The sequence below is a fragment of the Pelecanus crispus genome, chromosome 1, assembly GCF_030463565.1.
Source record: "Pelecanus crispus isolate bPelCri1 chromosome 1, bPelCri1.pri, whole genome shotgun sequence".
NCBI lineage: Eukaryota > Metazoa > Chordata > Aves > Pelecaniformes > Pelecanidae > Pelecanus > Pelecanus crispus.
Window position 1 is genome coordinate 16,557,664 of NC_134643.1, and position 27,469 is coordinate 16,585,132.

General features: G+C 37.3%; 1 protein-coding gene across 1 annotated transcript in view; it reads right to left on the reverse strand.

Moving 5' to 3' along the window:
- Positions 1 to 27,469, reverse strand: part of COG5 (component of oligomeric golgi complex 5) — a 200,895-nt gene that overhangs the window by 85,976 nt on the left and 87,450 nt on the right. The window contains exons 8-9 of the mRNA XM_075719793.1: positions 3,302 to 3,402; positions 1,496 to 1,562 (exon numbers count right to left, since the gene is read on the reverse strand). Of these exons, the coding sequence (XP_075575908.1) occupies positions 1,496 to 1,562; positions 3,302 to 3,402 (168 nt within the window). The remainder of the gene's footprint in view (positions 1 to 1,495; positions 1,563 to 3,301; positions 3,403 to 27,469) is intronic.

Consider the following 27,469-nt stretch of genomic DNA (forward strand, 5'->3'; position numbering starts at 1 on the left):
TATAAAACATTAATGACTCTCAATTTTCACCTATTACTTTACCATAAAAGACAGTTACGTAAAAATATTGTTCAGATCAGATGTATTTTCAGGAATACCCATTTATACGAACTATTTATAAACCACTTTCTTGCACTATCATAAGAACAGGAACAGAAATTATGGGATTAGCAGGGCCACAGAATAATAAATCCTTACAAATGAACACCGGAAAGTGCAGGCTATTTGTTGTGCTGCACTGAAAAGTGCAGTAAAGCACTTGCAAATACTCCATTATCCAGTCACAGATTTTCAGTCTAATTCTGCATTTATGAGTCACAAACACCTACAGGAAAAAAAAATGGAAGAAAAAACCCAGACACATAATCTGTCAATCCACTTCGATTAACCATTTACACAGGCTAGGAGCAGTGAAGAATTTTACTTTTACAAAAATACTGTGTCACAGTTGGACATCAAGTGCATTAAGCTTCCTAAATTACCTCTGTATAGGGCAAGTGCACAATGGCAGTGATATAAAGCTTTCTATAGCACAGCTGAAAGCAGACAAAGTCTGCACAATCCCATAATCTGTTTCTAATTCAGTATATGTATTTTAATAAATGCACACAGACCCATCAAAATCTGAAAGATCAGGATCTCACAGGACAAAAGACACTATCACCATGTCTATTATTTTCAAGGCTTTATAACTCAGCAGTAAAAAATTTAAGTTAAAATGTAAAAATAAAACCCCTGTTCATTTTAAAAGAAAGCCTCTATTTTCCCATGTTTACACAGTATAAAAGATTAACCTACTACTTTAGAATGACTTCTCCACCAACAAGGCTTTTTATTCCTTTTTCTTAATAATCCTTTAAGAAAAGCAGGATTTTTTAAATTAAAAAAAACCCCTCCTTTATGTATTCTCTCTTTACTAGATACTGCTTTCCAATACTTCTAGTAGCAACAAACATGACCAACACACATTACAAAATATGCCCAGGAACTTAAGTGACTGCAGGGAGATTGAATACCTTGGTATTTGAATTCACTGCACATTTTTGGAATATCCCCAGGTAGTACCATTGGACACTGTATTTTAGTGATTAATCACTGGCATTCCAAACATTTATTTTAATTAAAAAACATTCACGTTCATATATATATATAGAAGTATCCACACGATTATGCATCAGCATAGTGCTGAAACAACTAGCAAGTTTTAAAAGGCACTGTGAATGTAACAGGAGACCAAAGTGAATCTATTAATCATAACATTACTAGCAGCACCACATTCACATCATTTTTTATCTTCTGCGTGCTTTACTAATAACAACAAAATGCATTTGATGGTGTTTTCTTTAGCAAGGGCACAGAGAACAAATATCAAGTGACTTGGGATCTAATACACATTCACATCATGTTTTGCATTTTCCACCTGGAAAATACGGACAATCATCCACAACTGAAATTTATGTTAAAGGTATATTTATTTAATTATAGCTGTATGCACCACCAGTAACTTCTTTTCAGCTTTGTGAATAATTCCTTCAAAGAAGGGAAGCATCTGCCCATGTTTTCTTTAAAAAAAAAAAAAAACCAACAAACAGTTGGAAACACAAGCTAGATTTTATAGCAAATGTGTCTAAACAACCATAAAGGACAATATTGCTAGCACAGCATTATAACAGATTAAATAATTGGGCAATTTTAGGTCCCAGATAATAAGTACATTGCAGGATATATAATTGCAAGGCTGAACCCAGAAATGCATTTTCCCCCAGTGAAAAGCAAGAATATGTATTTTCTCCTCAACACCTCTCTATATACTTCCTTTCTCTCCAACTCTGCCTCTAGAGGAGGCACTAGAATCTGACAAATACTTTGACTTTTTAAACAGCCGAAGATTCGCTTTCATCTGAAACTGTTGTCGTGACAGGTTTCCATAGTACTTCCCTACAGCAATCACTGCTCCTGCCTTCTCTATTTCTATTTTAAAAAATAACTTTGAGTAGCAAAAAAAGGGGAGATTAAAAAAAAGGGGAAAAAGAAAAAAACTAAATTGCCTCTGCATTACAGCCAGAGCAGCAGCAGAAAGGAAGCAATACTGAAAGATGTTGTTTGCTGTCCCTTCCCCTTTTGCAGGTTTAAGTCACCAGAGTACGGGCAAGCTTATTTTTAAAATCAGTTTCAACAATGTGTATTCTTGGGTAAGAAGTAATAGCAGCGCAGTTGATGAACAGTCTGTAAAACAGCAGTTCTGTCAATGGCTTAAGTCTGCGTTTAAGTTATAGGGAGAAAAAACAATCCATTGACTAGAGTTCAGACTCAGCAGTTTAAAATGTGATTTTCAGCAAGTCACTGACGCCTAAATTCACAAAATAAGCCAAACGCAGAACTTGCCAGATACGCTGTCCACACTGGACTACAGTTATTCCCTCTGACCCATGCATATCACATCCCTTGGGTCTACACCATCTTTATTACGCAGATCCAACCTCTAAGCACAGATGAGTTGTGTTGTCTGCATGAGTAAATGATAAGCTTGTCAAAGATCATTTAGTGACATGCCTTTGTGCCAAGGGCTTTGGCAGCCACAGCAGTGTGCCACCACCTCAGCCCTGCCTGCTGCTCGAGGGCAGGTCGCTCCCTCCCAAATGAGACACAGGGCAAAGCCCTCCAGGCTTAGGATGACCTTGGCCTTCATTCCCACTCCCTGAAGAGTGCTTTAACACTTCACCACCACCTTCATTTTCATCATCACTTGTGTAGTTAAACAAGCAGTCACCCATGCCTAGAAGGAAGCCCCAAGTACCTACACTCTGGAAAGGTAGCAGCTGGTGAATCCCAGCAAAACTTCCCCTAGAAGAGCTGCAAACATGTGCCAAGGTTCAGTTCTTATACACTGACTTTCTCTGCTGGAAATCTCATTCTTAGGTGCTTAGTTCACTGAGGGCAGAACCTAGATGACTAAAATGGTACTGCGAACCCCACTCCTGTAGCCCCACACCACACTCCCCACTGCCACAACCCTTACTGTGCATGGCAAGACCTAGGAGCATTATAAATCTGGGCCATGATCTCCCTGTTCTTCACCTGCAAACCACAGATGTTGGTACTTCACCTCTGTCACAAAGGTGCTCTAGGGGTAACAGCAACAGGAACTGTAAGGAATTCTGGTAATGCGGATTATAGAGTTATTTAATGTACAGGGACAGACCAAACTCAGGTAAACTTTTACTGAAAACACCAACTCTCCAGCTCAGAACAGAAAATACCAAATACAACAGAATAGTAACAGCATTTTTGCTGTGCACACCCGGAAACAATGTGCAGTAAATATGAGATTTGGCACAGGGTATTTCTGGAAGAGGCATAAAGGTTTCTCAGTCTTGGTGGTTGCTTTCCTTCTGCTTGAAACTTGGGTAACGTACATGATCCAAATATATGTTTATTGATTTATCATGAATAGAAAGAACTAACCTGATGAAATGTTGCAACTTAGTACTATCTCTGAACAAACTGATCCATTAAAACACACGCACATATCTGTAAGCTTGCACAAGGACTAAACAATACACGACAGTTGAGCATGTCAGCTAAAAATTGTATTTTTCTAGTTATATACCAGTAAATAAAGCCACATGGACTGACAAAAAGTAAAGATATTAAAAGAAACATACGGCTATGCACAGTATCTTTTTTAGACACTAGATGAGTGGTAAGACTTTGTTTGATGTTAGATACTCGCTTTTTGAGAAAATGAAATTAATATTTTATCTTTTACATAATACATACATAATTTAGTACCTCTAACTACCAAGATAAATGTAAAAAAGTAGTCTTAGTTTTCCGGTCAGCCAGACATCCTGAACAGAGATCAAAATGTCATTTAAATCATGGACTGTTGCCAAAATGTCTGATGACTGAAACCCACTGAATTTTTTTTTTTTAATAGCAGTCTAGAGGCATTCCCAGAAACAGACCTTCAGTATGTAATACTGTCCTTTATCTGTGTTCAAGTGGATCACTCGTGTCACAAACATTTTTAATAATGCTGTCACACGCTACACAAGTTAAGATCAAAAATGTACAAATCCAGCTTCAACATAATGACTCTATCACCAGTGGAGAAAAGGTACAGCTGATGGAAAGGAGAGATATGGGAAACTGACAACTGAAGAAAATTGTCTGCTGTCCCCTTCGGCTTACCAATATAGTATGATATTATGTTACCACAAGTGCTAAGTTCTGCAGTGCACAGACATTTTTATGTATAAATTTACATTGTGCCTTACTGCTAAAGTTCTACAGCTCCACCCAGCCTACAGAAGTACTGTGTCCATCTTCACTGATTTCCAGTATTACTCATATTTTCAGTAAACAACCCCCGACATAGAAATTGAAAACCTATTAGGTTATATATGTTAACTACCTTTCACAAAAATGATCTACCCATAACGTGTATTTAAATTCCTAAGATGTGAGCTATAGTCTACCCTTTCTTTACATGACTCTCTTATCTCTACATCGGCACACAGGCTTTTCAACAGCATCTTATATTAAGCAAGTGAGGCGGTGTGGTGAGCACAGCACAAATATTTTGAGAGAAATTCCTGACTGGATCCCTTCAAATTATTTGTACTGTCTTAGAAGAACATTACTCCTCAAAAGGCCAGCGGAGTTTCTCTTTGATTATTCCTAATGATGTGAGGAGAGCATTCCTTAGACATGCACAGAGTCCCAGCAAACCGCAAACATATGCACTGTATTTCAACCTCATGCTCTAATTTAAAAGGCTTAGTAAATACCAACTGATAGTTTAAACATACAGATTTACATATGTTTCTGAAGGACTAGCATCACTGAAGCATATACTTTTACTTGGGAAAATAAATTATTCAAGTTTGAATCTCTATAGCACTCGTCAACGTAGAGTCCTTTTCTCAGACGCCATTCTCTGTTTCCAAGAGCATAAATTCTTCCCTGCTCTACTTAACACTCTACATAATGTCCATTTCATCAGTCTGACCAGCAATTATTTTAACATTTTTGTTTTCTTAATTTAAAAGCTGTCATGTTTTTTCTTCAGCACATTTTCATTTATTAGTTCTTTTTAAAATTTTCTTCATCTTCTATCCTACACAAACCTTATCTTGATTTCTCTTGTGTTTTCCTTATCACAGCCAGCCACTGATGACCTTGCAGTCATCCAGTGGACTCCTACAAAAGTTGTCATTCAGATTTTTAGCATTCTGACAAACCACAGTGATTCCCTCTTTTTCTTCCACCTTCAAAACATGCTGCTGGCCTATGTACACAAGAAAGCAAACTGCTGGTATTGAATGTCCTTGCACCCACGTCAGGTAGTGTGCCAACAGATTCACAGACTTATAACTGTGTGAAACACAGTATTGAATTGTCTATGGTGATTTACTTTGATTACAGTAGCAAGTATTTTCCATTAGTGAAACTTCAAATCCATTAAAATGTGAGTGTCATGTTGACCGTAAGTTAAAAAGCAACTGCAGAGATGCCCAGCCCTTCTGGCTGGGTGGGCCACTTGCCTTTGTGCAGGAGAGGACCACAGGCCATGTTCCCTACTCTATGAGAAGACTACAGCGCACATGCTCATAGCGTTGTGTGCCGGAGACACGTCACTTGCTGGAGAGTCAGCGCTCACGTACATTCATGTGAGCTATCTCTTATGTGTGCATCCACCGCAATCAGGGTGCTGGATCTGTTCAGGTGTCAGTTCCAGGACACCATGTCATCTGACTTTTCCAAGAAGTTACTAAATTTACCATACAGACTGGATTTTAAGAAGTAGTTCAAATTTACTCTCCTTCTCTAAAACAACTGTATCTACAGCTACAAATACAAACAAACACCTAGCAGAAATTTACCCAAATTGTTATTCATAAGTCTAGTTTTCATTGCTCCCCACCTGACTTTCTCTCAGGTTAGTCCACATCCTTCTTGAGGAGTTGAATTCACTACTAGAACCCACAGGGTTGAGTAGAGCACAAGGGTCGCTCCACATGAGTAGAGCACAGGAATAACTTAATATTTAACAACCTATACTTTTGTTTACACCTCCCAGTACACTATTTTCCTCCTTTGTATCTGTTTGACATGGCTGACATTCAGCCTGTAATCCGCTATAACCTCAAAATCCCCTTTAACTTCAAAATCCCCTTCTACAGGTCTACTAGCCACACAGCTGCTTCTACTATATACCCATACTTTTCTTTTTCCTTTTTCTTCATGCATTACCTTACACTTGTTCCTTTTCCACTGCATCTTGTTTTTTTCAAATCAATTTCTCAAGATTATTCTGAATTCTAACTCTGTCCTTACAAGACCTCTTAATCCTTCTCAGACAGGTGCAGTCTGTAAATTTAATAAGTATATTCTGTATTCCATCATCCAGATAATTAATGCAAGCAGTGAAGAGTGCTAGCCCTGGGGCAAATCCCTGCAGAAACTCACTTGATACATTCTTCCATTTTAGAAGCGAGTCAACACTGCGTATGGTTTTCCAAACTGTTCTGCATTGATCTTGTAGCACTTTCATCTAGATTATCCTTCCTCAATTTGAATTTGAAAATGCCACATGTAGAAGTATCACAGACAAAATATCAAACCCCAACTTTTACACCTCCATCCACTAAACTGATCACCCTTCAACAGAAGGAAAGTAAGCTGGTTTGACAGGACTAATTCTTGAGAAATCTGTGGTGATCATGAAGTTGACTCAGCTCACACACTGTTATCAGGCACGTCTTGGACACCAAGAAAGTGTGTGTGAGAGTGCGTGTGTGTCTGTCTTCATGCGTACAACAGGATTAAAAAGCCTCTGCATAGTGATGTACCAGGGAAGCACTAGAGACCATCATGAAAGATGCTGGCCATCAGGAAGCAGCTATCATCATCACACATCCCAGCATGCAGTGAGTTCTCAGAAGCAGGTATCAGATTGGGTCAACTGTCCTGAGGGGCCCACAGACTAAAGGTTCATTGCCACTACAGTATACCGTCCTTGGCACATACATCAGCTGCTTAAAATCCATCACCTAAAGAACTACGTTGAGGTGGAATATTCTATGGAAGGAGAACATTCTCTTCTGATCACCTCATGGAATTGGCAGAGAAGTATTTCTCTTTTCCAGGAGAGAATAAGTTACATATCTTCTTCCAGCACCCAATCCCTTCTTTGAAAGTCAAACTACATACCCTCTAAAATTTGTCCTTTTGAAGATTAAATGTAGTAGCTGAAAACTTCTAGAAACAAAGATTAAATCCTTGAACTATCAGTCAGTACCCTAGTCTTTTTCTTGTATTACATGTTCCTTTGACATCTTATCATTTTTAAATGGTATCTAATGTATTTTAACAAAGCTGTTAGAAGGAAAATTAAAATTCAACCAATACATTTAGGAGGCCAAGAGATTTATTTGTTACCTCAGAAAGGCATTTGATTTCAGAAACATAAATATTAACATAGTAACATGACTGGGAATGCTAAAAGAAGTATTTAAAAGACTTGTTACCCTCCAAGATGTGTTCCAAAAGCACTAACTCCTGATTATCCTAATATCTAATTACTGACATTCCGCAGCAACATGACTGTTCGATGGTAAAGGAACACTCCACTATCTGTTTCATCAATATGTTCAGTTTTGGACTTCTGTCACCCATCACCTAATATCCCATATTGCTGCTAATCATTATAATAACCCCCTGTTTTCAGTCTTTCATCTTTGACTGCTTTAATTGATCTCAGTTATTCTGAGGAAGATGATTTGCACAGTGAAAATGTAGAAGAGTGCAAGAATGCCCACAGTAATAAATGAAAATTGAGCAATCAATCTCATATAGGAAGCAGCTGAGCGCTTTCTTTCAGACAGATAGTCTGGTCAGAAAAGTCAGCTGCTGCTAAGCCAGTACCTCCTCCAGCTGGCAATCCTGAAAACCCTGCCATTGAATGTCCATCCTCCACAACACAGGTCTTGTCCCTGTGTATTTGAAGTACCCACATGCATCTGCACCCTGTTACCTTGGCTGTAAGAGGGAAAATTGCTTTGCTCTCTGTTGAAACACTAGCATTGCATTTTTCAGGAGTACGTCCTCAATGGATAGTGGGTATGCCTATATTACAACAAGCTTCCATTACTGATGGCAAGGAACAAAAGGTGAACATTTTCTGCTTTAAAAAAACCAACCTAACAGATAAATTAATGGATAGGTTAGTTAATCTTTTTTTCTTTTTTTTAAATTCTTGAAATCAAATCACATGTCCTCTACAAAAATGTCCTTTAGCTCTTGAGATTATATGCAAAGTTGCAAGACTTCTTGAGTCATGTATGTCATACTCCCCTTTCACCTTAAAATCTATAGCAACTCATAATTCACAGTCTATCTTAAACAAAACTGTTTCATAGCCACGTATGCTTTCATTAATAAGGGTGGAGACAACCTTAATCTGAAGGAAGAACAGTGGAAGACATATGATTACATCGCAAAGTCGGAGCAGGAAGGCACACACCTGCTACATTATTCAATGTTAATTTGGTGTAAAGACTACGGATCCCTTCACATGAGCAATACAGTGTGTCAGAGTTTATTACTTCCAGATAATTTATTTTAGTAATTCCTCACAATGTCCATACCTGGCCCTTGATATAGTATAGGAATCTAAACAGATTTTTATCTCCACTTGTCTTTTAAAAAAATATTTTCTAATAAAGCTATACAGCATTTAAAAATACAATTAAAACAAAACACCCTGTACAATATAGTATTTAAATGTCTTTATAGTCAATAGAATTTGTCCTCCACAGATATAAACTACTTCCTATCAAACTCAGTTACAGCTGAATTGTAACTTCGTCCTCTGGTAAAATGCAAAATGAAAAAAACATACATTTCCCAGAAGTTTGGGGGGTTTTCCCCCCTCTTCTCTACACAGTAAGTGTCTCAAAGACTTTGTCTTCCCAAGGTCTTTAGAGAAAGGTAACCCAGGGCATACACATGACCGTTTGTTTCTGTGCCTCTGATAGCTTATCTCAGATTCAGATGAATCAGAAATAAGCTAAAAATATTGGTTATCATGTAAAAAAAAAAATAATAGTCTTTCATGTTTTAGTATTTCAGAGTAAGAGCCTGAAATAGTATTCCACCCACACTCAAAAAATTGAAGATATGCAAAAATTCCCACGTGCAACTTTATTATCTATTATTGAAGCGGGAAAATGACAACATTGGCAAAATTTTGCCATTTTTGGTAATAAAGTAGGAAAGCAAATGAATTGGCTTCAGTCCTGAATCTTCTAGTGAACAGCTGGGAAGGAGGAGACAAACAGCAGCATCCCAAAAGCCAAACTGAAAAAGATGATTGAGAAAAGGTAAAAAGAGTGCCCAACTCTCTTTGGCTTGATACAAAAAGGGCAAAACAAAGGAAAAATAAATGTAATTTATGTACTAATTCTGATGACATGTTCCTGCTTGTTATGAGGCCGGATTAAGACAAATAACATAAAGCCTTACCACAAAATTAAATAAAAGCTATGTGCTTTAATCCTTGGAAATCAAAATTGGCCTTTTTTCCACTGAAAAGCCTACCATAACCACAGATTATATTCAACTATACCTTCAGCTATTTTTGACACCTTCCTTGCCTTCTCTCTCTAGTTTATTTTTACTAATAGTCAACTAACTGGATAAAACAACTTCTAATTATTCCAGAGAAAATTAAATGTAAGTGAAAAGATGAGATTACTTTTTAAACTCTCTAGTCTTTCTTTACTTACCAAGGAACATTTCTTCAAAAGGTAATACATTCTAAAGAGAGTGCACTATGAAATACTTCTGAAGGCCATTAAAAAACATATTTCCTGAGAAAGCCTACAGCAGTAGTGAGTAACAGATGGGAAGGACCAAAATGTGAAGAGTGATATAGCTTTAGTGGATCTTTTTAGCCTTCACATGTGTATATTTGTGAAACTGTGTATTCCACAAACCTTCTCTAGCAGTTTTTGAGAAAATAAGCAGCTCTGCTTTGCCTTCCGTATCCTCATACCACATGCAGGCTTGTGGTAGAGCAGTTAATTGTATCAGTTCTTAAACTTAGGATCCTCTGCCTTCAGCAGATCAGAAAAAATATTCTTCTCCAATGCACAACTGGCTTCACAGATTCTTACCAAACATCAGGTAGATGCCAGGGGAAAAGGATCTCTTCCTCTTCAAATCATAGAGAATGCTCTAATGGCTGGCAGACTACTCCCGTGACCGGAATATTTCTCAAAGATCAATAGTGTTCATTTTTGTAGGATTTCACTTTACTCTTTCTCCAGACTGCTTGCAAGGGCATATTTCACCCTGCCAGTTCCCTGACATACAGATATCTAGATCGTGGTCCTGATCGTGGCACATCTCTTGAGGATAAAATGCTCTAGCTGAAATAGAATCATAGAATCATAGAATTGTTTAGGTGGGAAAAGACCTTTAAGATCATCCAGTCCAACCATTAACCTAACATTACCAAGTCCACCACTAAACCAATTAAAGGTAGAGTAGCAATTTCGTGTTGCCTGGCTTGGTGGCTGGATTATTTTTAATCAAAGTAAAAACTAGGAATCATTAAGATAAAGTCAAGTTGCAGAGGTCAGATAAAGTGATTTAACAGTCTCTCCTGACTTAGATCTATTTCACTGTCATATAATGAACTAATGCATTCGAATTGTTCTATTAGTAGTGGTTACTGAAAGTTAAGTGCAAATCAAACATTTTGATCAGGAAGAAATAATCTCAATGATGACCTAGGAGTATTTCTCTAAGGTTGGATCTAACCAAATAATAAGCATATAGTAGTCAGACTATTTTCAAGTTGTCTCACACTTATTTTTTGGCAGAATTCTAGAGGGAAAGCTTTACACAAAAATCATCAGTGGTTGAAACAACTTAAAACAGCCCATTTAACAGCATGGTTAACCACAGCCCATTAAAAGAGACCTCACCTGGAGCCCTGCGTCCAGCTCTGGGGCCCTCAGCACAAGAAGGACATGGACCTGTTGGAGCGGGTCCAGAGGAGGGCCACCAAAATGATCCGAGGGCTGGAGCACCTCTCCTACGAGGCCAGGCTGAGAGAGTTGGGGTTGTTCAGCCTGGAAAAGAGAAGGCTGCGAGGAGACCTTATTGCCACCTTCCAGTACTTAAAGGGGGGCTACAGGAAAGATGGGGAGAATCTTGTTAGCAAGGCCTGTTGTGACAGGACAAGGAGTAATGGTTTTAAACTAAAGGAGAATAGATTTGGACTGGATATAAGGAAGAAATGTTTTACAATGAGGCTGGTGAAGCACCGGAACTGGTTGCCCAGAGAGGTAGTGGAGGCCCCATCCCTGGCAACGTTCAAGGTCAGGTTGGATGGGGCTCTGAGCAACCTGATGTGGTTAAAGCTGTCCCTGCTCACTGCAGGGGGTTGGGCTGGATGACCTCTAAAGGTCCCTTCCAACCCAAAGCATTCTATCATTCTATGAAAAGCATTGCTACTGAACAGTGCTTTTGAAAGGTAAGTTCTTCAGGTTTTTTTGGGGTGGAAATATGTGGGATATTCAGAAACCTCTAACAATTACAAGAAATAATATTTGATTAGGAGTTCTGATTCCAGTATCAGATCAGCTGAGACAAGTTCTGAATATATTTAAAACACAAGAGGTTTACTGAAAAGCAGCTATCAATGGTTATTTAACACCAGAACATCAGACAACAGGCTGTGAGAAGGTCAAGACAGGGACCCTACAAGCCATACAAAACATACAAAATAAATGAACTGTAGAAACATGTCAGCTTTTTACCACCCCACAGCAAGCTGTCTCGTAACATCTCATTCTATGCAGAAACACATAGGTAGCTTTAAGCCAAAGAAACAACTACATACAGTTTAATTTTTCAAGTTGTGAGACGATTAATAAGCAGATCAAGGCTTCTTAGTTACACAAACACTACACCCCTCTAACATCTAGCTTACAGAAGTCAGTAACATGCTGTAATCATGCTATCATCTGTAATCACCCACAGCTTCCTAGCCATCCCAGGTACACTTCTGACCCTCTTAATAGATTATAGATCCAGATTTTGATTTACAAATGGATAGCTCTCCTACAGGCCTTCTACATATTGACTAACCCTGGAGAAAAATAATTACGACACCCTTCACATACTCAGGACAGCCACAGAAGCAGTGGCTATGTTGCTTGCGATAAAATCATGTTTGTTTGTTCCTAATGGACAGTGACCACTTAAGAAGGCTTTAGATATTTTGCTCACTCTTTACCCCTCTGATCCTTAGTATCCTTGCAGACATTGATACTAATATTAAAGTTCTAGAGTATCAGCTCATTTATCATCGATCTGAAAAAAAATTCACTGATTATAGTAATTCAGGCTTATTTTCTTTTCTGAATTAAATCCTGGTTCATGAGCCTCTTCCCTGGAGAGGGATCTGTTAGCAAAATATACTAAAGTAGCTGGCGTTTGTGTTCACCCCTGTGATTTAAAAAGGAGTGTCACAGCAAAAGAAATAAGAAGGTTTTATTCTGAAGAGATGAAGTGCACACTCTGCACTGTATTCCAAAAATGTACCATTCTAGAATGACAGACTACAGTTTCTTATTTTTTTGGCAAACTTAAGACAAACTATGGCAAGGATTCCTATGATCTGATGTCAACCAAAAAAAGAAAAAAAAATCCTCCACTTGCCTCCCTGATTTGTCCTGTTTCTCCAGGGAGGTGATGAATGCTCATTCACTCTCCTTGTTTGCTGACAGAGCACATAAGGCAGCATTGCAGAAATTATGGTTTCTTATTGATCATTTGAACTTTGCTTGTTGAATTATTACATCAAGGAAAATGCTTGGGTCTGTCTACATACAAAAATCTCAAGGACAATAAAATATTCTTTAACCTTCTAAGGGATCAAAAGATGATTTGATAATGTAAGAATAAATCCTAAAATGCACTGGCTTCTCCTCCAGGCCTAAGTGTTGCACGGTCCTATGCATCCATTCCAAATCGGCAATGAGAACTGAAGGAGTAACTCTAATCCTGATCTAGTATGGTAAACTATACTATATATGGTATCATCTCTCACCCTGCAGTGATGATAATCATTGAACAAGTCTTGTACTAAAGGATCTTGTTTTGGCTCAAGCATCAGTAAAGTGCTGAATTTCATCAGTAGGCATTAAGCTGACTCTCCAGGGAAATGTAATTTAAACATGGATTTATACCCCCCAACATAGCATGTTTTTCATTAAGAAAAACTGAAAACAGCATTTTCAGTGCTCAGCTTTGTTTCTACTATATGTTTAAGTCTGAACATTGCATTTAAAAGGGTTCAAAAGGGTACAAAAAGCAGCTGGACCTCAAGCAAAAAAACCCTGTAATTTGCATTTGTTCAGAGTCAGATCCATTCTCTTATATGGCTACAGACAAAAGGAATACCTATTTTCCTACACTTCATTCAATATCAGATAGCCTATCCTAACAAAAATAATCATCAAACTGTATGTTTAGCATACAGATTCTTAACTCTTGCAGAAATTTCTGACTTCACAGCTCCAAATGACTGGGTTCAAGCTAACTGAACCCTAGGCTGGCCCTACACAAATTTTCTTCTAATTCCTCGCAACACCTCTGAACTTTGTGGAATTGTTCTGACACCTAATATGATATCCCTTTTAGAAAAACTCTAGATCAGAGACTTTATTTTTCTTGTTTGGGTCATCTGCAAGACAGAGGGCATAATTATGTTCAGGTGTTGTTCACTTGCTTTTTCAAGAAAAAAAAGAGAGGCAAAGGTTTTGCAATAAAAGAGCATGACCTTTTCAGGGACTTGTATCAGTATAAACTCAAATAAGCAGGATCAGGTTCCAACGGATTCCTAAAAGGGAAATGTTTGGGCTAATAATAGCTATTTCCTGTGACAATGTCATTTGGATAAACAGTGTGACATCACTTATGTCATATACAAGCACACAGCTGAGGTTAACTTGCAGCAGTCAGCAACAGAGGATTAATTTTATATACGTGCATAAGTTAAAGTGCCTTTTAATGCTTATTTTTCATGAGAACAAATTTGGTCAGAAGATATCTGTTTGAGAACTCAAGACTTCTCTGTTTATCTGGGCAAATTATGATGGTTATTTATGAAAGGGAACATACTGCACTAAGTATTGGGTAACTGCTATTGAATTCCTAACCTTGAAGAATATAACAAAATTACTGCATTACTCAGTTAAGCTGTAATCTCTGCGCATGTAAGCTATAACCAAAAGTCATCTTTCACTGACCTCTTGATGCCATGTATGCCAGCCAAGTCTTGGCATTATGGGCATATTAAAGCATGACACAGTTTTATTTTTAAAATAATGCCATTGTTAAAATACTGTTATCTTACTTAATAAATTGTATAAGAAGTTAGTAAAGCAAAAGTAATTCACCTCCTGATAAAAATCCATGATTTGCCTCCAACCTAGCAAGTTGTCATCTGCAAACATGCCTTCACATTGTTGTAAAGGTCATCAATGCCTATGAAACAGGTAATAAGCATTGACATGCTGTTGAAGATGTCCTTGAAAAAAAGTAAATTGCAGGATATACAAGAATACTTCCATGCGAACACCTTACCACAGTAACACCATTTGGATTTTTCAGTACTTCGCTATTTTCCAGAGACAAAACACATATCGGCATGTCCTTGTTCCTAAATGCAGGCATATATAGTCTAATATTCTCATGATCAAAGAAGTTACTAGCGGTTAACAATTTTTCTTCTAAAGTTTATGACAAAAATAATGGTACTGCAATTTTTGTTATTCTATTTTTGCATTTTTGGAATTCTCTAGCTTTACTGAGAAAGCAGAGCAATAGCAAATGAGTATTATGACCGAGTGTATTTTATTTTTAAAGCTAACTGTAGAAATGATTAACCAAAGCTCCTCACAACACAGAAGTATTGTCAAGCCGCTACAACACACCAGTGATTTTACATTAACTTGAGTGTGAATTAATGTTGAAAACTAAAAGGAACAAAGTTCTGTAAAATTTTCTTGAGAGACAGATCCCTGTACCTTTTCTGAGATACAGAGACCCCTTCAGAAATTTTTCAGATTCTAAATGGAATTACTGTCCATAAATGATACGCATTACAATTCCTGAAATTTACATTTTAAATGTCACTGTTTCAGAGATGTTATGTATTAGCATCTTCATAGGTACTAATGTTAATATTTAACCAATCAATTTTCTTACTGTTAAGTTGTGACTTTCGTAAGAAACATGTCATAGAAGTTGCTTATTATTCTGAAACCCTCTGTATGACCTGGCTGGAAAACTGGAAAGTCTAAAGGATTCCATTTTCTCTTCTCTGTATCAGTCACTGTTTTACATGTTTACATATATTTTATTTGCCTTATAAACTAAATAACCTCAATATTTTCAATTTTTATTCTTGTGACTTTTTTTTTATATTCCCAAACTTTCTTGTGCTCTTTTCTGAAATTCTTCTAAATCCTATCACTGAGACAGAATGAGTACAGTTTAGAGCATTCTGAATTTGGCCATACTCCCAATTTACATAATTAAATTAATATCTTCTACACCCCTTTATTTTGACTTTTTTAAAAAGTAGATATATTTTCCCCAACATCTTCTTCAAGAAGTTAGAAGAGAGAAAAAAGAAAAGGAAAGAGAAAAAGGAAAGGAAAAGAGAAAAAAGAAAATAAAAGAGAAAAGAAAAAAGAAAATCAAAGCAGCTTCTCAGCAACATCTTTAATGTTTTTAATTGTTCCTTCAACTGGTGGGACCAGTAATCTTTGGGTTTGTGTTAGCTTTTTGTTTACGACAACCTTCAGGAATGTGTTGCTGCTTATTTTACCTTTAGATAATCACTGGTAAAAAACTTTAACCTTCTAGCACATTTCTCCCTGCAACATGCACGAATTATGTAGGGACAGACATACTCTCTAAAAATACAGAGTTTCAATTAGCAGGAAATCAGTTTTCTAAAATAGTTTAACAGAGTCACAGCTATAAGTAGAGATAAATTTTGCTGTCATGAGCTCAAGAAATGGACTATTTTGGTGCAAAGATTTCAAAGTCAAAGATTCCAACTCCTCTGAAAAAAAAAGAAACTGAAAGCCCAAGGAAAACTCTACTGGTTGCCCACCCGGCTTTTTGCGGGGACTATGGACAAGGATCCATTCACAAGTTTTGACCTGCGTGATTAGACAGAAAAAGCAGAAAAAGAAGTAAACGTGACTTGAACAATTCAGGGCGCAAATCACCTGATAAGAAAATGAGAATTGTCACATAGCCACTGCCCACCCAATCCATTACCCAGACTTCAAATTGGTGACTTCAAGAAAACAAAACCAGAAAAGCTATAATGACTCATGGCCACATCCCACTAGGTAACGTGAAACTCTTTTAGAATGCACACACTTCTACATCCAATTTAACAGCTGGTCAGAAACTGTCTTCAACTATGTGATTTTTTAAAAAAAGTTTCCAAGTAGATGATGTTAGTTCCATTTTATCATCCCATTTGGCTGTCAGAGAACCAGCTACAGTAGCCCACAAAAATATCTGTTCCCACTTCCAACAGCATCCTGGCTTGTGTCAGGAGTAGTGTGGCCAGCAGGAGCAGGGAGGTGATTGTGCCCCTGTACTCGGCACTGGTGAGGCCACACCTGGAATACTGTGTCCAGTTTTGGGCCCCTCAATACAAGAAAGACATTGAGGTGCCGGAGCGTGTTCAGAGAAGGGCAACGAAGCTGGTGAAGGGTCTGGAGCACAGGGCTTATGAGGAGCGGCTGAGGGAACTGGGGTTGTTTAGCCTAGAGAAGAGGAGGCTGAGGGGAGACCTTATCGCTCTCTACAACTCCCTGAAAGGAGGTTGTAGTGAGGTGGGTGTTGGTCTCTTCTCCCAAGTAGCTAGTGATAGGTCAAGAGGAAATGGGCTCAAGCTGCGCCAGGGGAGGGTTAGGTTGGGTATTAGGAAAAATTTCTTCACGGAAAGGGTGGTCAAGCATTGGAACAGGCTGCCCAGAGAGGTGGTGGAGTCACCATCCCTGGAGGTGTTCAAAAAACGGGTAGATGTGGCACTTTGGGACATGGTTTAGTAAAGTCTACCCTTAATTGGTTTAGTGTGGACTTGGTAATGTAGGTTAATGGTTGGACTGGATGATATTAAAGGTCTTTTCCAACCTAAACGATTCTATGATTCTATGATTCTTAACTGGATGTGCCCAGCTACGTACAGAAGTAAAAGACCGGTATGAGTAGAATAATATGCTTACTAGCTAGCAAGTGATCCAGGCTTTTCATAAACACTTTAACTTACTGTAGAAGAATTATGCTATATTTTCACAGCTGACATGTAACCCACCTTAGAAAATGTACTTCAGCTTCAGCATTGTTAAAAATTTGTTTTCTTTAATCCATCTGATTTACAGGAGCTATATATACATAAGTATTAATTCTGATCTTAAAATAACTGTCAGCAGTGGGGGCTGAAGGAGAAGAGAGCTCACTGATTCATTGCAAAATATATTAAGGAGTACTATTGTTCTCCATGAATGATATAGGTTGTAAATGTTTTCATTATCCAAGTTGTAGTACTTTAAGGCCACATTTTACATTTAGTGATTGCAAGTTTATTAATTGCAGTATGCTCCACTAATTACATCCAGAAAGTACCTTAATTACAAACCTGCTTGAGCAAATTCCCAGAAACTTGAGTTGAAATCCAAACAAGACATTAGGGAGTTTACCACTCTCATATGACAAAGTCATTAACACTGGAGGTATTCTGAAATTAGCACCTCATACATTACATCTCTGTTCTTCAAAACTGGACCATCAAACAGCACTGTAATATTACATAGTCTTATTGCTACAAAGTAATAACTTATTTACAGTTGACTGCACAGTTAAATTACCTTTTGATATGCACAAGGAAATTTTAGTATGGTGCTAAATAATAGCCAAGATGGCTTTGTCAGAAACAACTCATGCCAAACCAAAGTAATTTATTTCTGTGACAGAGTAATGTACCTTTGAATGGGAGATGTAATGCGTTTTGATTTGAAGCAAGGCTGACACTTGTGACTTAAGTAAGCCAAGAAAACATGGTCTAGATTGAACTGCCATAAGATGGATATAAAGAACAGGGTGGGATAACCCTACTCAAAGAGTATTTATATGATTCACTTTTAAACTGAAAGGGTACGATACTTGAACACTTGTGTCTCTCATTGACTGTCCTAAGTCTGGTACTAATCAACACTCTCACTTATGGACCTGAAAATGGCAGAAGAGATGACAGGATTATTAAAATTTGCAGATGACAATAAACCATCATGACACACAACTTCTACAGGTGGACAGACTTAGAATTCACAAAGCAAAGACACTGTACCCTGTACAAACTGAAATGTCATATTAAGGTATGTGGAATATGAATTCCACTCACTATCAACATGAGGTCTCTCTGGTTTAGAGGCATATATTAAAAAAAAAAAAAAAAAAATCTGTCTTTAATTAAAAACATTAATACAGTACCTGTATCACTAGTCTGTAATTTTATCCCAGCTCAGGGGGATAAACAAAAGGCTACCTCTCAACATTACTAGCTGACTGCTACAATATGCCTAGTGCTCCATTCTAAGTTTCACATGCTGCTGCTGCTGCATAACTGGATGCTATGCAAAAGTGTATTGCACGCTTACACTACAGTTTGTGTGAAAACTCCCTGTGACTTCAAAACAAGAACAATAATAATCCTCAGTGACAAAATTCGATAAATCCTCAGTTAAAATAACATTCTTAGCACATATGTACAATCACATACCATGCCAGGATTTCATGAATTCTATGTCAAAGTCTCCACTTCTATGAACCTGCAACAGCAGGTTTTGGCTACAAGAGAGATGTGCTAGTTGACATCAGTGAACAACTTGGTCTAATGCATGAGACGAGGACAATAACTAGAACTAGAACTTTAATTTAGTCCCCTCCAAAAGAAACCCACAAACCCAGAGGTAGAAATGAACACTAAAAAATTATGACAAATAATATTAGTTGCTTGATCTTGCCTAGAATCTGCAGGGGAGTCATATGAATGGCCACTACTTACTGGTGAAGTTCTTTACTGACTCATGCTTTGTGCAAAATTACACCAACTTTAAGACAGAGGTCTATAAGATGGAAGGAGAATGGAAAATGGATTCTGAACTCTAAACCGAAACAGAAATTAGCTTGCCAGACCTCCTCTGAATACTCAGAGCCAAGGTAAAAAAACTTCTGAATGTATGAAAGATTCAAAGGGATTGTTGACAGAGATCCTTAACTAAAATGGCTTTAGGAAAACTACTGCAATTACAATTCAATTACTCATCCATTATTAAAATTCAGCTGTTATCCCCCTAGTATTTTCCCTTGTTTGAATGACACATAAACTGTGAACTTAACTACCATGAAATATAAATAAGGCCACAATGTGTTACAGAAAACAAAGATGCAAACATCCCTTATAGAAATTGGAATGCATAATAGTCTTATGTGTGGAAAAACATGACTGTTTTAGAATGCTCAGTACTTTTACCTGGGGCACACTGTATTTACTAGTATAATTTTCAAGAAAAAAAGGGAATTAATCACTTGTTCATAAAAATTGTATACAGCAGCAATGGAAACAGTCTTTACAGGAGGAGTTTAGTGTGCAAGAGAAATTATACCTAGGTGCAGTTATTTATCAGGATGTAGGATTAAGTTCCCTCCTCCACATACAACTATCAAGGCACAATGTATGAGGTACTTCCAGTGCAGGGAAGAAGACTTCAGTTGTAGACTAAATAATCTAAGATCTAATTTTTAGTTAAAGCCAACAACCTAACATTTTTTAAATGTTCTTATTACTTGTTTTAGAATGAGGAAAAAAATTCTCTGAACAGAGGTAAAAACTATGCTAAAACTTACCTTCTCTGAAGAGAAACCCACAAAGATGTTCTATAAAATTGTAAGATTTCTAAACTTACTAGAGAACATAAAGCATAAATATAGACCTGATTATAAACAAATTTGCATTTTAAAATAGTATGCATGAGATCAATTTTCAGATGCTCACAGGCCAGAGCATTATTTCAATGATCCACTTTATTTTTGCAGCAGTTTTGCTGTGTCAACCACCTCAGAGTAAAGGTTACTTTATTTACATGGCTATACAATTTCTTTTAAAATTCAAGACTAGTCAGTCCATTAAAATTTAACTAGTTATCAAATCCCCTGCTTTAGAATGCAATTTTCAGCTCATAGTAGTTAGTATTCTTCACACCTTACAGTTTACCATCTAATGAACTTAAGTCTGTGTCCAGCACTACACAGGTCAGACTACACGAGCACGAGGTTTCTTAGCCTGCTGTAGAAGTCTATGAATTCATTAATTTTATGATTCCTTTATAACCTGCACTGAAGCAATATAAATTCAACATGGTGATGCTTTCCCACTGCGCCATATATGAGAACACTGTCAGAGGGTCTCCATGAAGAATGCTACTTGGTATTAAGGAGAAAAATATCCTTGATCATGAGGTAGGTTAAGTTTAATTCTAAGGTGTGGTGGAAGTGCTGATGCTAAATTAAGGGGAGTGAATTTTCCAAATGTATAGAAGAATGGCCTGTAGCAAGACAGCAACTCAAAGTCTTCAGTATGTGGAAAGGTTGCTTGTATTTATTTGCAGAGGACTTTGCAACTCAGATTCCTAGTTAGCATTTTAAAAGGGGATAAAACGAGTCAAGTAGAAAAAGACAGAATGAAAAAGGCCTCATGCATTAACATCTCCTTAGGCAGAAAGAAAACATCTGCAGCAAAAAGCAATCGAGTAACATTAATGTCATACCAAAAGTTTCTATTGGGTGATACACAGGTGCTTCAGGAACGTGGTTTTCAATATGCAGTACCCAAAACCCCAATAATAATAATAAATAAATACTGACCTAGATCTGAATTCAGGAAAATCCTCCATCTAACATTAATAACAAAGAACAAGCTTTCCTCAAATAAGTCGGTGCTTACATCCCAGTAACTGCAAGGATAGCAATATTTTTTTTATCTGTTGCTACTGCTTATTACTAAGCAGTAATAGCCAAATCTTCCACAATACTGACCAAGTACTGCAAGACAACTAAATTGTTTTGGACAAGAAATTAATAGGATTTCAGAACAAATCTCCAGGGAAGAGTAAAACCTGCAGTGCAGGAGAACATATGGCACTCTCCCATCCTCCTCGCTGGTAACTCCTACTCCAGCATACATTCCTCCCCAAATGCACATACATTTTAGCTTTGCTCACATACAGTGCTGGAGGAGGGAGAGGGAGAGACTGAGTGCAGTTCATCTTCCAGCTTCCCTTCTTCCCCACTCCTGGAAGGAAAGAGTTGCACAAAAATAAGCACCATCTGAGCTCTGGAGAGGGAATACATATCAGCACCCAATAACCACTGTTACACGTATGCTTTACAACCAAAGAGAGCGGAATGAAAATATCAACACACTGCCCATCTAACTTGCGGCATGGGCACACGCTTCCATGCTTATGTTGCTTAAGACTAACAGAAGCAGCAACAGTACTACACGCTTCAGCACGGTTCAGCAACCGGAGTACAAGGGATATATTTTGGCATGAACTAATTCTGGCTAGAATAAAGAAAACACTATCATGGCCGTCTTTGCTACTATTTTATCTCTATTACGCTGTAGAGATGCTCTCTAAACTGTGGGCTTCTAAAACGTACGCTCAGGTACTTCCCAAGTAGTCCTGTTTTCCCAACAGTATTCACTGAGGAATTCATTGCTCCCTGCTGAGTTACAAAGCCTTTCACTCTGAAAAGCACACTATATATGGACAAAAGTACATCTCTGAAAATGAATCAGGTGGACCTGCAAAAATCTGCACATTTGGATCTCTAGCATGACATCTCTTCAAAAATTACTATGCTTTCCTTTCTTCTGCAGTTCCAACATGTTTACCCAGCAGAAATGCTGGACCTGCCTCTACGTTACTGATTATTCAAGTAATTGCTCAAACAATCTTCACTTTATTGTACATAAAGAAATACTACACCTTGTTAAAGAGCTTGTAAAAGAGTTGCCACGAAAATTCTTCAAAGTCCACTTAATGAAAACTTGAGGAATTTTATCATATTATATAACTGCGTCAAATGTAGAAAGGTAAGACACAAATCTCACTTCATCAGTTTAATAAAATATCACAAATGTATAAACTGTTATGAGACCTAGAAAACTGAGCAGCGAAAACAATGTCTCCCTTTGTTGTTGTTTTTATAACATAAAGCTGCATTTTATGCTTTTTTTTGTAGCTGTCTTTTTTTTTAATTTAGACTAACGAACATAAAGCAGCACATTGACAGAAGAAAAACAGTAAAAGAAAAAATGACAGTTTAGATAGCAATGAATTCTCTGGGAAAGGCGTTAAAATAGGTCATGGCACAAAAATATTTGTGGAAAATCAGACACAGTTTTCAGTTAATAAAAGCTTAATGACTTTAAAGACTAAACTATTCTCAGTTGAATATGTACAGCAGAGATAGTTGTAGTAATATTATTGTCTACTTAAGTTAATTCTAACTCTTGCCAAATAATTTTAAGATACAAAAAAAAAGGCAACAATTCCCAATTAGGTAGTAGAATTTCAGCCAAAAACATTACTAAACACTTGTATTACCACATGCATCACATTAATATTACATTAATTATTGAAGACTGATTAAATATGCATGTGTCTACCCAAGCAGGTTTTTCCTCAAAACAGTATCCTGCTTTCTGCTGTTTTCAATATTTGCTTAAAGTCGGTGCTTTTTAGCCTGTGCCTCATATCAACTAATTAAGAATTCCTTACACCATGGCATACTACCTGCCACCGAGAGAAGGGAAAAGGGAAGGCTGTTTCATGCTTCATTTGCTATTGACAACATCTCACTGGGGCTGTCTGCTTTGCAGTTTGACGAAAACTACTCTGTGGAACACGTGTCCAGCAGATGTACAATTGATAGACAAGAGCACTAACAGATGATCAACACAGCACATCACCCTCTCGGCCAAGCCACCCAAACGCCTGAGCCAACACCTCCTCCAGCGGGGTGCAGGGGACACCAAGAGCAAAGGAGGTGGCAGTTCCCGTTCCGCTGTGCTCGCCGGAGCCATGGGGTGAGCTGCGAGAGCATTTCAGACACAAATACAGGGCTCTCACATGGCAGGCGGCAGGTTTAGCTGGGGTCACAGTTTGGAAATCAATAGAGGTATGACAGCAAGATGGCCAATGTGAGGGGGTTTCTTAATTTGGATGCTTTTGAAGGCATTCTGAGGCCTAGGGAAATGGAAGTATAATGGTATACAGCTGAAGGATGGAGGAGGATAGGATGGCGGTATGCCCTAATCCTGAACGCGTACACGCCCAGGTACTGCGATAGAAGCTGGTGCCATTGCCATCACCCCAGTGGAGGCAGTCAGGCAATCCAACTCTGGGAAACAATGATCGTTTCATTTCTCAGTTCTCTGCTTTAATATGATTTGAAAAAAAAAAAAAAATCCAAAGGACAGGAAAAAAAATGTTCTGTAACCTGGGCCTAATTAAATTTGAAGGTTTTGTTGAAACCGTAACCTGAATCGTAGCCCCAAATATATTGTGCCAAAGTATCTCCCAATACTACCTCCTCACAAAAAAGAAAACCTGTGCATTTTGTTTGTTTTACTAATAGACACTTCGTAACTTCAATATCTGGTGCATAATAATCTTTCAACTTTATAAGGACCAAACCTGACCCTGAATATTGCAGGAGTTTATCAGAAGTGGATGTGGAGTCAAATGCAGGTGAGGGCACTGCATAGCTGCACGGCCACCCACCCGTCCCGCATCCGTCCCACAGCTCGGAAGGTCAACTCCTAGCAAGAGTTACTAATTGGGAAAGGCGGCTGATGGAAGGCGAGGTGCCCTTTGACGCCTAATTAGCTAGTCCTTTGTCCTCATTCCCACACCTGGAAACTTTCTGCTGGACATAAACTGAAGAACTAAAATTTACATTCATTTTACAATGCTTATTCGACTTTAACTGCAATATAGTTCAAAAGCTAAACAGTTACAGTTGCAGATATTACTGGGTGAGAAAATAGAAGCTTCCAAGATCTATTTAAGAAAAAAATGTTATTTTCGGGGGGGAACAGGGGGAGAGCATTTTCATGAAACAAGGCTTGTTAAAAGGGGCCAGTGTTGCCTAACTGTTAAAGCACAGAAACTTGCAAACTCAAATACTTTGTTAAGAACCTTCCTGCCTACTTCTTGTCATTTAGAACTTCTCAGTATTTGCCCACCTGTGGAATGAGGTTTGCTAATACCCACCTAAACCACCTACTGCACAGTTTGTGAGGAATTTTCTAAAAGATGCTGTGAAAGTCCAAACCAGAACCATTAAGAAAAGAGGATCAATATTCAGAAAGTAACATGACACAGGGTCCTCTGCACATTTACAACAGTAAATTATATTCTAATACTGAGCAGGAAAGCCCTAGATATTACTTTTATTTGAAAATCCTTCTATTTTCAAAATGTTGCTATTAAACTTGCCCATATGTTCCAATAACTACAGCTCTCATGAGTATTCTGTATTAATGGTAGCTGAAAATAATCTTGGAATATGGATATTTGAAAAAGTTACTATATGAACTACATAAGCACAGTGTAGCTCCATTCACAGACCAAACTCTGTCGCAATGAAAAGAGAAATTATCACAACTTGATGCTACTTCCTCATTTTGCTTCTGTTTGCTTTTTTCTTTTTTGCTTTCAGTACCATCATAATTTCCACATACAAAATGTTTTAAAGATCAAGTACCTTAAATGCTGGGGTTACAACAAATGAAAAGAGCCCAAGTACTGAGCAGTCAGTCACACACTATCATTTGTACCTGCATTCATGAGGCCTCAGGTTCCAGGCACGTAGATTCCTAATGGTTTGTTAACAAGGCCTCCATATTTTCCCTCCACATTAATACGGGGAGTTACATACACATTAATCTCAAACAAAGAGGTATCTTTTAAATCTCGTTAATGTTTTTATACTCAAAGCATATCTTCTCTGCTTTAGCAACATGACCTGTTAAGAAAGAGATGTCAAACATCTAATAAAACAAGTACTACCACAGCTAGTGTGTTTCCTTGCCTGTTCTTGGATTATCATCTTTTGCCTTAGTCACCTATATAATACACCGTATATTCTGCTAAAGTTTTGCTGAACTTTTCTTTCTGGCTACATATAGTTCTTTCTTGTGTTGTACAAATGGTTCCAACGAGAAAATATACCTACACAGTGTAATGCAGTGAGATGAAGCAATGAGATGACCTAGGAGACAGGTTTTTTTGTTGTTGTGAAACATTTAAGGAGGCATCAACTCATAGGAATAATTAATAGTTTCTCTTTTTCTATGGATTTGGAAATACTTTTTGCACCTATATACTAAAACACAGAGCTAACACCTAAAGAATTATGCACATTAAAGTATTTTTTTATTATTATTGTTGTTGTTACGACCGCTACTTAGAACATTTTAAGATGTGTTATTTCAATATTCCACCTTTCTTTTTTTATGCACATTTTTAGCCCTTACATGCAGAGGTTGCAAGCTGCAAAATAAAAGTGAACTATATTGAAGCCAGACATTCATTTTAGCTATTCCAAGATTCAAAACATTCTATCATCTGTTCCTATGGAAACTGAAAGGATATTCTAGGTTATATCAGTATCAGCCGATTATGTTGCAGAGAAATCTGTGGTTTATTTTAATCCATAGTTCAGAGGTATAAATTCATGCTTAGTGTTTAGCTTGGTGATTTTGAATTACTGAAGCGCGGTTAACAGTTCAGTTCCATTAGATCATACTTTAAGATAAAATGAACTCTTTTTAGACCAGAATAGTAAAGGGAAAATTTCGTAAGGTTTCGTTAATCCCCATGAAGTTTACCATTCAGATGTAGGTTATAACTAACACATACTCGGAAGATATTTTTTGGTTGTTAGATGAGCCATACGTTGCTATATCACATCTTAACAGAACAGTTTAAGGAAGAAATAATTCAGATTTATCGAAAACTCCTTCAGTAGTGCCATGCGCCAGATGGCCAGATGAAGGAATCTGATTTAGCAAGTTAACAAGATCACGAAAACCATAACCATAATATTGAAGATGAAAAATAAAACTGAATAATGCAACATGAGTATGTTTCTGTGACAAAGAAACTTAAAGGTTAGGATAGAGTAAAACTTGTAAAGATGTATAAACACATAAAGTGAAAATTCTCTATATGCATACAGAACTATTGTAAAAGAAAAAAAAGAGAAACAGTATGAGCTAGTAGGATTTTAATTAAACAGACTCAAATGCCATTGTGATCTTTTACAACGAAAGCCAATATGACAGCTATAACATTGAAATAAGTCTTCTCTGTCTTCATTAGAATTACAAAAAGCAGTAAAATGGGTGGCTAGCGTGAATTTAAATAAAAAGCTTTGGATCTCATCATCTGTCTTCACTAAGCAAAACTAGATGATTTAAAGTTAACTATAGCTACCACCCTCAGCCTATGCCAAAAGTAGCAAACAGGTTCAAATTTTTCTTTTTACAGATAATACTTCAGTCTTCTTACTCTAGATTCAAGTAATTGACTTCAAACTGAATAATCAAAAATGCCTTCCATTTCTATATCATATTGTACTCAATCACGTTATTATGAAATAGCTGTCTCAGTCTAGTTTCCATGAGGATCTCCTCCAGGGAATCAAGATTGTGGAATAATAAGGAAACATAACTTCTACTGCCTGAAGTGTACTATATTGGTTAAATTTTTGACAGTGATGAGGTTAAATTCCAACTTCTAGCTTTCAAAGTAGAAACAAATGTCAGGAAAAAAAAAAAGCAGCAACGACTACTCTTTGACTTAAAAAAAAAAAAAAAAAGCATACTCTGGGTAGCATTTCAACTCTAGTTTTTCCAGACTTATTATGAGGGTAACCCACAGTATATGGATAAAAAGACGACTGGCTGTGTGGCAAATTGGAGGCATTCTTTTCTCATATTATTCTACTTTATTTGTTATTATAATGATAATTTTGTAATTATGTATACATATGCAGTAACGCATATCTACATAACGGCAATCAATTTCATCAACATTCTGAAGTATGTAAGGCCTTATTTTATTCAAAAGGTATGACATAATGTGATAGCTAATATGTAAAAGCAGCAAAGGGTAGGCAAAAACATCTAAAAGTTAAAATTTTTCTTTTGACTAGCACAGTACGTCAGTGTGGGCAATGTAACTCATCCTAAGCTAAATGAACATTAAAATAAACATTA